Here is a 15,863-nt window from a genome sequence, read left to right on the forward strand (position 1 = left end):
GTGTGCCGGGGCTGCTGCCTCGGGCAGCACGGGAATTCTCGCTCCTTTCCTCCCTGCAGGGCCGGGAGCGCTGCTGCTGCTGCAGCCGGGGGTTGGGGCTGGCAGGAGGAATTCATTCTGAGGATCTCTTGCTGCAAAGCTGGTGTTTTTCTGGTGATGCTCCTGATGCGTGTGGCCGCGGGAGGAGCGGGCACCGAGGAGCTGCAGCCTGCCTGCCTTCCTTCCCCTGCCTGCCTTCCTTCCCCTGCCTGCCTTCCTTCCCCTGCCTTCCTTCCCCTGCCTGCCTTCCTTCCCCTGCCTTCCTTCCCCTTCCTTCCTTCCTTCCCCTGCCTGCCTTCCTTCCCCTGCCTTCCTTCCCCTGCCTGCCTTCCTTCCCCTGCCTTCCTTCCTTCCCCTGCCTTCCTTCCCCAGCCTTCCTTCCCCTGCCTTCCCCTGCCTTCCTTCCCCTGCTGCCTTCCCGTTCCCATGGCACTTGGCTGTCACACACCCCCCCATGCATTCCCTGCCCACAGGGAGGAGAGAGAGGATGCAGGGAACGGAGAGAGGGAAGCAGCCAGGGAAAGGAATGGAGGCTGTGGGGGATGAGGAAGGGGCCTTGTAGGATCTGTGGCAGATCAGCAGCCATTGCCTTCCAGCCCTGGGAGCATCGGCCCTTCCTGAGGGCTGCAGGCAGCAGTGAGTGCTCACAGAAATTCTGTCACATCTCCCAGCCCTTGGGGTGCAGATTTCCCTGTCAGTGATGGCAGCTTGTGTTTCTGTCCCCCTGCAGACCCTGACAGCCAGCTGTATGATATGGGATACACCCCCGAGGAGGAAGCCCCGGCCTGCCCCGATGAGTTCGATGATTTCGTCACGTTTGAGGCAAGTATGAGCTCTGGGCATTCCCATAAATGTTTGTTTCATGTGGAGTGGGATTTGGGCATGGAGGAGTGGGGAGATTGCTGTGACTGAGCTCAGGGATGCTTAACGTGTAAAGACAAATTCAGTCTCTGGCTGACGGGCCCAGAGAAGCTGCCCCAAGCATTTGGTGCTGTTGAAGTTAAAATTGGTGTTGATAAAAGTGAAAGAGCAGAGCACGGTGCCCTGGGTGGAAAGGGAGCCCTTTTCTGTGGTCACACACTGGTGACATGGGAAGGGGACCTGCTGCTCTTGGGTTTGTGTTCCTGCTGGAGTTTCTGAGCCTGGAAAACCTGAGCTTGGTTTTGAGCTGTACCAGGCAGGAGCCTGCCTGAGAGGCACAGCAGAGCAGTGGGATCTTGACATTTGCTGCTCTTTGGCCAGTAAAATGCAGAGCAGAGGACAAAAGGGACAAAAATCTACATTTTCTCTTTATTCTTGGGCTTGATGAAGGCTGTTTCTCTGATTTGGGTTGTTTTCCTCTAGTTAAAGCCTCCATGCCTTGGTTCCTTCCTGCATTCCTTACCACAGGAGCACGTTGCAGCAGTGATCCCAGCTGGAAAGGAGAGACCTCTTGTCTGTGTCTGGGGGTTTTGGGCTTGGCTTGGAAAGCTTCACCCATTCCTGCTCTGTGCCTTCCAACCTGGAGCAGGGGGTGCTGCAGGTACCTTGGGAGCAAAAGGATGTCTGGGTCCCTGTCCCATGTGGGGACTGAATCACTTCCCTCTGCTTTTTCTTTTCCAAACTTCCCTCTTCAGGGTTGTGACACCTGTGTCTTGGTAGCCTGGATGTTTTTGGGGTTGTTCTGTGCAGGACCAGGAGTCAGGCTCTGATCCTTGTGGACCCCTTCCCCCTCAGGATATTTATGATTCTCTGTGATTTCTATCACACTACGTGTTGCTGGCAACGAGACTCCTGACCTGCTTTGTATTTGCATGCAAATATATTTGTTCATATCTGTGTGTATTTTTGCTTGGTACAGTCTGTAGTACATAATTTTGGCCTTGTGATTTCTTGATAAAAGGTTAATGATAGCCTGGGTGTTGGGCAGCTGGTCCTAAAATCATGGAATGATTTGGGTTGAAGGGACTTTAACGCTCATCCAGTGCCACCCCCTGCCCCTTCCACTCTACCACATCACTCCAAGCCCCATCCAACCTGGCCTTGGACACTTCCAGGCCAGCCACAACTTCTCCAGGCAAGGCTGAATATTGGTTTATTTTTTCTTGTTGAAAGGTAGTTACTAGCCCCAGGAAGAGCTGGGGAGAAGTGGGGCAGGAGGGCAGGCAGGGAGATGGATTTCCTTGTTTTTCACGTGGTGCAGGGTCACAGATGTGCATTTTAATGCTGGACTGAGCAGTGTGAAGGCTGTGACAGGCAAAGGCTTTCACTTTTTGCTCCTCAGACCTGTGTCAAGGGACCATCTTGTCTGAGATTTGAGCAAGGATGTTTTCCAAGGGCTAATTTAACATAGATGAGCTCTGTCAGCGCTGGGAGCTATTCTGGGCAGCAGTACCAACACGGCAGGTGTGTGCCCCTCTGGGATGAAATATGTCTGCTGCTGGGCCAGCCTTTCCTTGAAAAGACAAGGTGACCCAAAGGAAAAAGGTGATGAGTCCTGAAATCTCCTTTTCCAAAAGATCTAAGTGGATTTTTCTACTGAATTCGGTGTAGTTGTCTAAAGGACAGCTCTACGTTTAACATGCCGGGGAAGAATTATCCTTGTTGTCTTGGATACATGATTCGAAATAATTTCCAGCCTGCCAGGATTTCATAGAGGTTCAGCAAATGAGAACATGCTCAAGAAATACCACTCAGCCTTGAGAGTGTAAAAATAAACTGGAGTCTTGGGGCGAGGGGGTTTTTTGTTCTCTTCTGGCTGAGCCACGAGCTCCCAACGTGCTTTTTATCCCACATGTCCTGGAAAGCTGGAGCTGGCCCAGGGAGGGAGAAGCTGTGGTACAAGCATCCTGCTGGGAGCAGCAAAGGTGTGTTCCTCACAGGAGCACTGGGAAAAGAGCTTCAGCAAACCCTTCTTCCTCAGGTGCAGCAGGATGTCAACAAGGCAGAGAACAGAAAAAACAGCTGTTCCCAAAATTTATATTCTATCTCTTGGATTCTCCAGAAGGATGAGGAGGGGAAAAATCACCTTTCAAAGTGAAGACATCACCTTTCCTCACAGTAAACTCACTGCACCAAGCAGCAGTTTGGGCTCTGGGATATCCCCATGTCAGGGCTGGGAAGATGCTGCAGCAGGACACCCAGCTGAACACACCCCAAAACACAACTGGGACACCTCAGGGGAGCCCCTCTGGCTGTGGCAGTGAAGTGGCAGTGAAGTGAGTGAAGACAGTGGGGTGAAGTGGCACAGCTGGGATTTCTCCTCCCCTGTCACATCTGAAGGAGTTGCTGTATTTGCAGAATGCTGGGAGCAGCTGTGGTTACTGGAGTGGAGCACTGGCTGTGGTCCCTCTTAAACAGCCCAAAATCCCAGTGGCTGGAGTGCTCAGCTCTTCCAAGTGCTGGGGTCTGACAGGGAGCTTTTCTCCTCAGTGTTTGTTCAAACAAGTGTAAACAAGTGCTCTAAGCAGTCTCCAGGAAGATGTCTTCTCTCTGTTAATAAGGTGGCTCTGCTCGATGACTCATGTCCTGTTCTGGTGACTGTCATCAGGAGAGCTCAGCATCCATGCAAAACCCTGAGAGCCCAGAACTGGGACTTTCACCCAGTGTTTGCTCTCCAGAGAGAACCACCAACACCTGCTTCCTCCAGGAAAAGGCTTTTGAAGGGGACAAGGTGTGAAGTCAGGAATTTGTAATGTTGGATAGTCCCCAGTTCAGCCACTGGTGTGGCTCTGGATGTGCCATGAGTCTCCTGGCTCCTGCTGCACCATTCCAGGAGTGCCCAGCAGACAGGGCTGTCTGTTGAGGTGCTTCCAAGGGGATTCCTGCTCCTGTGGCTCCCCTGAGACAGCAGCTCCTGCAGCCACGTGGCTTCTTGTGCCTCCAGCTGGGTTTCAGGGAGCTCATCCCAAACCTTCCACACATTCAAGAGGAACCTCATCCCTGTGCACGCAGCTGGGAGCAGGGACACCATCACCTGGCTGGGATCACCTCCCATGTGTTCTCCTGCCCCAGGGGGAAGCATGAGTGAGAAACCACCAGAAACTAATGACAGCCTTCCTGCTTTGTCAGAGTCACACTGAAGGGAGCTTGGAGCTTTTCCATCTGGACACCTGAGCCCTGTTTTCCCCCAGGCTGGGCTGGCACAGCTTGACTGCCTGGAAGGTGGGAGTTCTTGCCTCCCTTGTGAGCTCCTGTGGAGCTCATGACTCAGTGCTGAGGCACAGGACTCGTTTGGAATGCTCTGGGGAACGTGGAGGGGAATTTGGGGTTAGTTTTCTTGGGATCATGGAATCATTAAGGCTGGAAAAGACCTCCAAGCTCAACACCATTGGGCTACCTGCTGTGCCTAGGGTGAGGGCTCTGCCCCTCTGCTCTGCTCCTGGGGCAGGTGACCCCCTTGGGCAGTGCAGAGTGGGAAGGATGATGGAAAAGGAAAATGAGGCATGAAAATGCTGGGATTAGGCTGGGATGGGCATGGAGATGTCTGACTTCAGGTGTTCTTGAGCAGAGGCAGAGCCAGGCTGCCTGGGAGCACCATAAATACCCCAAAGAGGGATTTTTAGCTCTGGGAACTCGTGTTTTGGGGCAGCAAGGTCAGAGGAAGGCTCTGGTTGAGCTCTGCAGGACAGGGTAGCCATAAATCCTGCAGATGCAGTGCCTTGTGCAGGGCTGTTGCCATCTGCTGGGCAGCTGCTGTGGCTCCTCTTGGGAGCAGCCAGGAAAACACATTCTGCACAGCCACAGCAGAGGAATTTGGCTTTCCCTGGAAGCCTTCACCTGCCCAGGCATGTCCCCTCTGGCTATTTGTCTAGCAGGGAGTTGTACAGCATGAGAGGAATGGATCTAGGGAGGAAAATGGGAGTTGGGCAGCTCCCAAGTTTTGAGTATTTTGGGAGTAGGAGCTGCTGCTGGCTCTCCCAGCCTGCCTGCCTACAGGTGCAGCTGTATTCCAGCTCAGAGTATTCTGTGACATTCTGTGCTACAGTGAGCAGCAGCTTTAAGGCCAACACATCAACTCTGTGAAACTTTAACTCTCTTAAAGCCAGGATTTATTTCCATGCTGAGCAATTGAATTTCAGGCTTCTTTGAGGGCAAAAATCAGAGCGAGGCCATTGAAATCCAACCCTTGCTGGGTTTCTCCAGCTGCTCAGAGCTTCTGCAAAGGGGACCAGGGAGCTGCAGGGTCCCAGCTGTGTGTTGTGACACAGAAACTGTTGTGGGAGCACGTGGGGACCGGAGCTGGGCTGTGCTGGAGCTGCTCCCAGAGTGTCACTGTCATCCCTCCTGCCTTGTGTTTTCAGGGAGCCCACGTTGGGGGGGTGTAGGAGGCTGCTCCTTGTGTCCCCTCCTGGTAGCCCTGTGGACCTCCTGAGCCCTTCTTTCCTAGTACAGAATTCCCAGGAAGATACCTGCCTTCCCAAAGGCAGACTGAGCCTGGTGAGCACAGGGAGGGCCCTGCTTTGCAATCTGTGACATGTTAGATTATAGAAATGGGGTTTTAGATTATAGGCATGGGAAATAGGGTTCCTGTTATAGAAATAGGAACCTTATTTCCTCCTCTGCCTCTCCCCACAGCACTTTTACAACAGGGTGCATGTCTGGCAGAGGCCAGCCAGGCTGAAAAGATGGGGTTGAGCTTTGTAACCTGCTCTGAGCTGTCCAAGGGGCTCAAAGCACCAGGACAGACCTGGGTTCAGCTGTTCCCTGCTATCCTAATCCAGGGGGGAAGGTCTGGTGGTTGGAATGGGGACATGGAGGTGAGAGCTCAGGTTTTCTGTACCAGTGCCATTCCCACCTTCTGGAATGGCCTCAGGAGGTCTCTGGTCACGGGGCTGACCTGAAAGCACCATGGATGAAATGGTCACAAACCTCTCTCCAGGAGCTGCCTGCTGGAATTTGGGATAGTTTTGTCCTGAACAGCTGGTGGATTTGAAGTCTTGCAGGTGGCTGGAGCTGCAGGGCTGGGGAATGTGACAGATGCAGTTCAGTTCTGTTCACCTGTCCTTGGGGAAGCACATGGAGCCCTGAGCAATGTCCCCATTGTCCCCAAAGCCTTTCTGCTCCCCTCTGCCAAGAGAAGAAGGGCCATGAGCCCTCTGGACAGCAAGTGAGCAGTCCCATATTATCCTTGTATTCACAGAATGCCAGAATAGTTTGGGTTGGAAGGAAGCCTTAAAGCCCATCCAGTGCCATGGCAGGGACACCTCCCACTGTCCCAGGCTGCTCCCAGCCCCATCCAGCCTGGCCTTGGGCACTGCCAGGGATCCAGGGGCAGCCACAGCTGCTCTGGGCACCCTGTGCCAGGGCCTGCCCACCCTCCCAGGGAACAATTCCTTCCCAATATCCCATCCAGCCCTGCCCTCTGGCAGTGGGAGCCATTCCCTGTGTCCTGTCCCTCCATCCCTTGTCCCCAGTCCCTCTGCAGCTCTCCTGGAGCCCCTTTAGGCCCTGGAAGAGGCTCTGAGGTGTCCCTGGAGCCTTCTCTTCTCCAGGTGAGCACCCCCAGCTCTCCCAGCCTGGCTCCAGAGCAGAGGGGCTCCAGCTCTGCCAAATTAGTGATAATTTGATATCTTAAAGCCTGAAAATACTAAGGAAGTTAATTTATTGTGTTGACTCCAAGCTGTGTAAAGGGAAGGATGGTGTGTAATGGGACAGGGACATCCCTGAGGGCAGGACCCAAGTGCAGGGCTATGGTGAGAAATTTCTCTTGCTGGTCAGAAAAATCCGAGTTGAAGTGTTTGCCCTGGAGGAAATAAGCTGGAAGGAGTTTGGAAAACAAAGTCCTTGGAGCCTTATCTTGAGCCACAAGCAGATTGTGTGAGACTGGGAACATGGGAAGTGGGCTGTGGGACACCAGGAAGGACCAGGGGAAGCAGAGGTGCCTCAAGAAGAGTTTGAGAAGTAAAACTGGCAGGGATTGGGATTTCCTAATTAGTTATAGTGTCTGGTTTTGGGCTCTCATGAGAGTCCCAGATGTTGTCTGAGGTCCTGAGGCACAAGCAGAGGAGCAGAAGGGCTGTGAGCTGCTCTGGAGGAGCAGATGCAGCAGGGCTCGGGTTAAAGCATAACTCCTTCCTGCCATGCTGTGAGCAGCAGTCTGGGCTGGCCTGGGCTCGGCTCAGGAGGTCAGTGCTTATCAAGGGACACTTCAGGCACTCTGCTGAGCACTGGCTTCTGCTCAGAGCTCCACACCTCAGCAGGGATAGCCCAGAGAAAAGGACAAAACGTGCTTTGGGAAGGTAATGGAAGAAATCAGTGTGGTTATGCTGGGGAGGAAGGGCTGAGGGAGCTTGAAATATGTGAGGTTTCTGTGGAGAGGAAGCAGAAAACCAGACAAAACCCTCAAAGCTTGTGGGTGTGAGGAGGCTGCCATGGGGAAGGGAAAACCCCATGGATCAGCTGTGCCACAGTGCTGGCTGTGCTGGGAGCAGCTGCTTGGCTGAGGGCTCGGCCAGGCTGGCATTGGGGTGTTTGTAAACCTTCTTTGGGGTCAATATTGTCATTGCCTGCCAGAGATCACCCTCTGAGTCACCAGATTGCTTCTGACCTGCCCCTTGGTGTGCAATCCAGGCTTTATTCATCCCTCTGTTTCTGCCTATAAGGAAGGAATTTGTCATTTAACGCTTAATTATTCACCAGAAGCAGCAGGGAAGCCGAGATAAACCTCAACAGGTCGATTTAGGATTCAGCCTTTTTATTTGGGGATGGATTCCTGGGAATGGTGAGCACCTGGAGCAGGGCTGGGGCTCCCAGGACGTGCTCTTATTTTGGAAGTGGGGGAGAAGGGAGGAGGTCACACGGCAGGGAAGTGTGCGAGCTCCTGCTCTTATCGGGAACAAAAGGAGCTCTGTTGGGACTCTGCAGCTCTCTCCCTAAGCCTCCCCTGGACTTTGCTTCCCTCCTGCCTCACAGAAGCAGCTCCCAGAGCTGGATCTGCCTCTGGACAGGATGTCTCCACAGGTGGGTTTTTCCACAAAAGGAGGGATTAGATTTTCGGAGGTGTCAGCAAGGGACAGGGTGGGAATCCACCTGACTTTTTCCATGGGCAGATCCACCTGGCTTTTTACGTGGGAATGGTTTAGATTAAAAGAGGAGGGATTTAGGTGGGATATTGGGAAGGAATTGTTCCCTGGGAGGGTGGGCAGGCCCTGGCACAGGGTGCCCAGAGCAGCTGTGGCTGCCCCTGGATCCCTGGCAGTGCCCAAGGCCAGGCTGGATGGGGCTGGGAGCAGCCTGGGACAGTGGGAGGTGTCCCTGCCCATGGCTGGGGTGTTGCAACTGGGTGGAACTTTAATGTCCCTTCTAACCCAAACCATTCCATGATTCTGTGATTCCATGTGCTGTGGTGTAACTTCACACTCCTCTCTGCCTGGGTCTCCCTGGGGGAGTTGGATCAGCAGGGACGGTGCCTGCTGGTTTTGGGGTGCTGGGAGCAGTGTGCCTGGTGTGGTGTTTTGTGAGTTGGTTTTGGGTTTGTTTTTTGGGCTGGGTGAGTGTATAATTTGCCCCAAGAGGTGCAGCACGTTTCTCTTGCCCAGCCTTGAGGGGGGTGATGGTGACAACCCAAACTCCAGGGGCTGGGTTAAGGAAGTTGCCTTCCCCCAGGGCTGAGCACAGGCTTCCCTGAAAGCTGGCATTGCCCAGCTCTGTGGGAAGAGGGCAGCTTTGGGACCAGAGGTGGCAGTCCCCATTCCAGAGGCTGAGCTGCCCTGGCGTGTTCCAGAGCTTTGGGGTCAGCTGCATTAATGTGGGGCTGTAAACACAACTGTGTCCCTTCTCCCTGGCTCCCAGCCTGGCACTGTCATTGCTGTCTGGGACACAGAGTGTCCTTTGGAGGGGGATTTTTGTAGCTGATCCATCTCCTCTCCATCCTGTGCACAGTCAGGGCTAGATTTTTCAGAAACAGGCTCTGCTGGGAAAGCAGAGTTGTTTTTCCTTTTCCTTGTCACTCACCTCCCCCCCAACCTTCCGAGTGTTTGTGTTCAAGGACAGCAGGGCTTTGGGATGCCAGGACAGCTCCAGGGCCAGCCCTGCCTGGAAGAAACCTCCCTGGAGCCAGACTTTGCCCTCCTTTCCAAGGCAACGCCTGGGCAGAGCTTGTGCTGAAGCTTCTGTCCCTGGCAGATCAAAGCTGAGCCTGTCCCTGCCTGGACCTGGCAGGTGATTCCCAAGAGTCCTTCTCCTCACACTGCAGCAGCTTTTTTTAAATCCATATGGTTTTATAGCACTTTAAAACATTTCATTAAGTAATCTTTACTCCCATATGTCATCAGATGCCTGAATGGATGAGCTGCTGCTGGAGAAGGCTCCTAAAGCACCTCCCCACCTCACCTGTCCCATCAGGGCACATTACATCACCCCAGTGCTGATTGCACCATTCCTCCTTTCACAAGCTCACCTGGGCCCTCAAATCCCTGGAGTTTACCTGAGCAAGCAGAGATGCCTCCAGGTGGCCCCATGTCCTGTCAAAATTGGGAGTTTTGAATGGTGGTTTTTGCAGGTGTGGCTCTGGGGAAATCCCTGCTGGAGGAGCTGGATTTGGGACTGGGAACCTCCATCAAACCCTGATCCTGTTCCAGCTTGGAATTCTGTGTGTGCCTGAGTCCCAGTTTGAATGTCTGAGGTTTGCCTGGAGCACTTCAGGGTGTGTTTTATTCCATAAAAATTTAAAATGCTGGTGACACCAACCCTGCTCTGAATGTGGCACAAATGTTCCTGGAGTGGCTGTAGCCCAGCCTGGCTGTCCTGAGCCCATGGATGTTTTTAACATGTTGTATATTTTGTATTTGGCCTTTTTTAAGCTGGAAAAAAAAAAAGTTCACTCTCTGCTCACAGGAAGGCAAGGCTGGCTGAAGAAGAGCTGTGGCAGGGGGGGTTGAAGGGTCAGTGCACAAACCAGCTGCTTGTGAGGCCATAAATAAGAACTTTCTGTACCCACACACTTGCCCAGGGACAGAGGTTTAGCTCTGACAGGCATTTGGCAATACCTGAACCCCCTTGGTTTGCCTATCTCCTCCTGGCATCTCTTCTGGAGGTTTAGTTACTGATTCTGTGGTGAAATGTGCAGCAAAGTTCTCCACGCTCGTGCTCAGGAGGATTTTGTTTACAGTTTCAGCTGCTTCTTAAATCATTGTCCATTCAGGTTTAATTTTAATAAGGCTCTCTTGCTTTTGAAACTTCTTCTAGGCTGGTATCAGGAAAAAAAAATACAATTTTTAAATAATAAATTGATGCATATCTTTGGTGTGGCTGGAGGACAGTGGTTGATGGGCTCCTATTCCAAAAGGGTTGCTCCCAAATTCAGTCTGTCCATTCATGTATTTCCCATCAATAAGGTGTTTTGGAACAGTCTGATGGAGAAATCATAGAATCATGGAATGGTTTTAGTTGGAAGGGACCTTAAAGGTCCTCTTGTTCCAATATCTGACTAAGGCACTGTTCAGCTCCTGGTTTGCTTCATGTTGAGAGGGTCAGTAGTAACCACAGCAGGGTTTTTAATCAAATTACTTGTGAATTGGGAGTGTTTGGAGGTTTTTTGGCTTCTTTCAATAGTTGTCTTTACTCTGTGCTTATTATAATACTTCAATTTGCTCATTATAATACTTCAACATATGCTTAAATTTAAGCTTTTCCAGTGAGAAGGGGGAGAGGGTTGGTATTTAAAAAGCAGCCTTTATTTTGTACTGTGCAAGCAAAATTATTTCCAGTTTGGCAAGAAATCTTTTTCAAACAGGGAGAAAGGAGGAGAATGTGCAGCTGGGGGTGGCTGCTGTCACCTCTTGGGCTCTCCCTGTCTGTGACCAAGCCAAGGCAGGTCAAGCCTCTGCTTCACCTTGTCCCTCCTGCTGCAGCATTAATGGTGTTTCTAGAAAGTGCAGCATAAATCCATTAAAGCTCTTAAGGAAGTCCCAGCTTTAGATGTGTAAGTGGTTTTGGTGGATTTCTGCTTTTTTAAGTGGGTGGGAGCTTTACTTCAGAGGCTTTTGTTTCTCTGTGCAGGTTTATGCTGTGTTTAACTTCAGGGTGGTGTCCTGGAGGTGCTGGTGTCCCCAGGCCAGGTGGAAGCTGGGCCAGGCTTCCAAGAGGAGCTCCTGGCTGTGTCCATCCTGCTGAGTGTGGTGGGCACAGGGGCTGGGAGAGCAAAGCCAGGCTGGACTGACTCACTTGGCTGCTCCCATGTGGAGTGGGAATTGCTGTTGTTATCAGCTCTCCCTCCATCCCTTCAAGGTTTTCTATCCCTTTTTGCCCCTGGAAGTGTCCAAGGCTGGGCTGGATGGGGCTTGGAGCAACCTAGGATAGTGCAATAGGCAGGGAGTGGAATGAGATGGGTTTTAAAGTCCCTTCCAACCCAAACCACTCTATGACTTTATGAATGCAACGTCATTTTCTCCAAAATCCTTGGGAAAAGCCCTGGAAGCTGTTCTGGGTGCCCTGGCAGAGGAGAAGGGTTTTGCTTCAGTCGTGCCTGCATTCACAGTGCTGCTGTTTGGCTGTGCTGGAGGGGCAGCTGAGCACTGGGATCCCACCAGGTGGACTTCAGGGGGAGCAGATGGCTTTCCATGAGCAGCTCTCCACCTGGAGGCTGGACAGGAGGGCTCCCCCTCTCTGCCCCACCGCTCTGGTGGCAGGGGACCAGCTGGAGCTCAGCACAGCACTGGCAGATCCCAAAACCCCTTGATTTGCTCTAAGCCTTGCTGGAGAAATCCCCAAATCTTAGGGAAGGGGCTGGCACTGTGAGGGGTAAGAAGAGCTTTGGGTTTTGGGGGGTGTTCTGCTGCTGCTGCCATGGTTCTCCAGGATCAGAAGGAATTGATGCCCCTGCCTGTGTGTGGAGCAAACAGGCAGGACTGAAGCTGAACACCTGCCTGGGGCTGCAGAACTGGGAGGAAAACACAGCTCTTGCTCTTATCAGTCTCTTAAAACCTAAACCCTGCTGCTTTCCCAGAGCCTGCTCAGTGATGGATTTGAGATCCTGCTCCAGCTGAAGTGTGAGATTTGAGTCCCTGCAAATCCAAAGCTGTGATGAAGATTTAGAAGCAGTTTATTTGCTGTTGAGGAATGGAGGGTTTTACCAGACAGGGCAAAAAAAAAAGGTGCTCCAAGGGCTAATTGGGAGTTCTGAATGGTGGTTTTTGCAGGAAATTCAGATTAATATCATGTCCTCTTGGAATGGGGTGGGAGAAAGCAGCAGTGATGGGAAGTGCTGAGTCAGTGGTGGGTAATCCCTCCTGCCCTGGCCAAATCCATCCTGGCTCACAACAAAACCTCCCTCCAACTCTTATTTACTCCCTATTTTTGTGATCTGCTTCCCAAGCCTGCAAAGGCTGAGGTGCACCCCGTGGTGCCCACAGAGCAGTACCTGTGCTCAGAAATGCAGCACAGCCAGAATTCCCTTCTTCATCCATGTTTTGTCCCTCTCTGCCACGAATCCACGCAGCTGATCTTACTGTTTTGCTTCTTGTGATTTTTTTTTTTTTTTTTTTTAACCAGGCAAATGAGGTGACTGACAGTGCTTACATGGGCTCAGAGAGCACCTACAGTGAGTGTGAGACCTTCACAGATGAGGACACCAGCACCCTGGTGCAGCACGAGATGCACGACGAGGTGGAGACCGACAGCGCCATCGACTCCACCGTGCACTCAGAATTCACAGACCCCATCGAGGAGCCAGAGCATGGGTGAGTGGGAGCAGCCAGGAGCAAACCCCCCATGCAGGGCAGGCAGTGAGACACAGCCTGAGGGGTTCACATCCAGCGGGCAGAGTGTGTCTTGCTGGAACTTGGGTCGTTCTTTGTGTTTGGAACAACCAAAATAGCTCTTCTGGGGGAATAACGAGAATAATTAGGCTGCTTTGTGTAGGCTGGTTTGGAGCCCAGCCTGGCAATCTCTTTGAGGTAATCGTTGCTTGCCTTGGGAGATCTTCTGTACCCTCATTAGCATCTTGAACCTCTAAAATAACTTCTCAGGTGATCCAAACACCTGAAAGACTTGCAGTTTTTAATCTATCACTTAAGCCAGAAACACAACATATAATTTTTCAGTCAGGAGGGGAACTCGTTCTATTTTTGTTTTCCCTAAAAACATGCATGTGCCCTTTGATGTGCAACCACCTCCTGTAATAACTGGTTTGAAACCTCTGCCTGGAGCACAGAAATGTGAGCCAAGATCTCCTTCCCCGGGTCTGAACCGCTGCTAGCGAAACTGCTCCTGGGCCCACCCCATTTTTGGAGGAAAAGTGGGGTTTGGGGTGAAACTGGGATGCTGGAAGGCAGGGAAGACCTCCTTTAGGATCAGAATCACAGAGTGGTTTGGGCTGGAAGGGATTTTAAAGCTCATCTCATTCCACCCTCTGCCGTGGGCAGGGACACCTTCCACTAGACCAGGTTTCCCCAAGCCCCATCCTGGACACATCCAGGAGTGGGGCAGCCACAGCTTCCCTGGAGAATCTGTTCCAGTGCCAGGTTACTGCCCCAAGAACACCAGTCTGCACCAAAACTTCTGGAATCATCTTTGCTTAAGGTCTGTAGCACACAGGATGAGTTTTGTCCCAAAACATATGGCTGTTGGTGCTCCCACTGCTTTTTGGGAGCACCAGGCTTCCCTCCCACCCCAAAATCCCATCTGGGGGCCTGGGAGAGGCAGCAAGCAGCACTGCCCCTGGGGCTGAAAGGGTGCTGTGGATTAGAGCAGAAATGGGATTATCCAGCTCGGCAGCACAGGCAGCTCAGTGCCAGTTAAATTGGGAGATAATCAGCTGTGAGCTCCTGTCAGCAGCACAGGTCCTGCAGGGGCCATGGCAGCCTGCGTGCCGCTGGGGAGAGCAGCCTGCCTGGGACTCACCTGCCTGTAGGTACAGAGCTCTGTGCTGGGGAATGGGCTGTGAGCTCACAGGGCTCCTGCTGCCTGCCTAGAGTGGGGCCAGCAGGGCAGGAGGGATGGGTTTGTTGGAAAGAGTCCAGAGGAGCCATGGGGATGCTCCAAGGGCTGGAGCCCCTCTGCTCTGGGAGAGCTGGGGGTGCTCACCTGGAGAAGAGAAGGCTCCAGGGACACCTCAGAGCCCCTCCCAGGGCCTAAAGGGGCTCCAGGAGAGCTGCAGAGGGATTGGGGACAAGGGATGGAGGGACAGGACACAGGGAATGGCTCCCACTGGCAGAGGGCAGGGCTGGATGGGATATTGGGAAGGAATTGTTCCCTGGGAGGGTGGGCAGGCCCTGGCACAGGGTGCCCAGAGCAGCTGTGGCTGCCCCTGGATCCCTGGCAGTGCCCAAGGCCAGGCTGGATGGGGCTTGGAGCAGCCTGGGACAGGGGAAGGTGTCCCTGACATGGCAGGGGTGGCACTGGATGGGCTTTAAGGTCCTTCCAACCCAAACTATTCTGGGATTCCCTGCTGCCCCAGCTGTGGGCTCAGGAAGGTTGGATGTTCCTTGGGTGCTCTGTCCAAGCACAGTGGGGCCTGTTCCCAGATTGTTAAATGTGTGCAGATTCCAGGGAGCCAAAAACTTAATTAGATATATAGATTTGAAAGGTTTGAAATGGGAACCTTTGGGAGTGCTGAGGGCATCACACACCTCTGGTGCCCAGGGACAGCCAGGGAGTACAGTGCAGCTGCTGGGCTGAATCAGAGCTTCAGCATCACTTCTCAGGAGCTCTCAGAGCTCAGCATACCTGAAATGGTTTGAGCTTAAAGGTTGTTTAGGCTGTGTGTAGTAAAGATTAGTTGGACTCTTGATCCTGAAACTGCCTGAGCCTCAAGATGGGAATAGGAAATAAAATTTACTGCCCAAAGCACCAGGTTGAGGGTTTCCAGGTGCCTGATCAGATCTGCTTCTGTACAGTGCTTATCAAACCACAGCCCCAAATTTAGAGTTCTGGGCTTGAGTTTTGCTTCTGAATTAACAATTCCACCCCCTGGCTTCTATTCCTGGAGAGATTTCCGCTGCTTTTGGTGAGGGTCTGACTCACCACAGGGATGGAAGGGTTCTGCTGGATCCTACTGTGGAATATTGGTGCTTCTCAAGGGCACGAGGGGGATGTGCAGATGTCCACAAGCTGGGCTGGATTTATTTGTGGTTAAATAGAGATCTGGAGGGCTGACATGTTTTTATTAGCAGGATAAGGGGAAATCCTTCAGATGGAGCAGGTTTTTATCATAAATGGCTTATCTGTAATCTTTTTTTCTTTCTGGTTTAGTCCAGCTCATACCCCATTTCCCTCTCCTAGTAAGTGCATGGAGATAAGGGCCTAGCCAATACCAATTTCTGTAATAAGGCAATAGTATTATTACTTTTAGTGTAGAATTTTGCAGAGCAGAGTGTTGTTAAACCCCCCAAAACACAGACATGTGGCTGATGGCCCCATGGCTGCTTTCACAGCTCAGTTGTTGCAAATCCCTCCTGCCTTTTCTCCAGCTTAATTTGAAATCTTCCATAGTCCTGTGCAGGAAAGAGGGCTTGTTTTGGTGGGCAGGCCCTGGCACAGGGTCCCAGAGCAGCCTGGGACAGTGGGAGGTGTCCCTGCCCACGGCAGAGGTGGAATGAGATGAGCTTTAAGGTCCTTTCAGCCCAAAGCACTTCATTTTGTGGCTCCATGCAATGGAAAGACTCTTCCAGGGACAGTGACAGTGCTGAGCTGTGTCCCTTCAGGAGCAAGGGACATCCCAGGAGTTGTGCTGGGTGTGTTCAGGCTTTGCACTGAGCCTTAACACACTGCAGCCTTCAGGATCTGCTGTTAAAAACAGATGGAGCAGCATTCCCCACTGCAGGATTGTCACACACAGCATTTTCCCAGCAGGAGCAGGGGAAGGGCTCCTTTTTCTTGTGGGGGTCTGTCCCAGCTGCCTGAAC

At 52.3% G+C, this 15,863-nt stretch overlaps 1 protein-coding gene across 2 annotated transcripts in view; it reads left to right on the forward strand.

The window, feature by feature from the left end:
- The window catches only part of RAB11FIP3 (RAB11 family interacting protein 3), a 71,665-nt gene that overhangs the window by 31,757 nt on the left and 24,045 nt on the right, over nucleotides 1-15,863 (forward strand). For both annotated transcript variants that reach the window (XM_056503071.1, XM_056503072.1), the window contains exons 3-4: nucleotides 770-861; nucleotides 12,511-12,698. In XM_056503071.1, coding sequence (XP_056359046.1) covers nucleotides 770-861; nucleotides 12,511-12,698 — 280 coding nt within the window. The remainder of the gene's footprint in view (nucleotides 1-769; nucleotides 862-12,510; nucleotides 12,699-15,863) is intronic.

This window comes from Oenanthe melanoleuca, chromosome 14 (genome assembly GCF_029582105.1).
Source record: "Oenanthe melanoleuca isolate GR-GAL-2019-014 chromosome 14, OMel1.0, whole genome shotgun sequence".
In the NCBI taxonomy this organism is placed as follows: Eukaryota; Metazoa; Chordata; class Aves; order Passeriformes; family Muscicapidae; genus Oenanthe; species Oenanthe melanoleuca.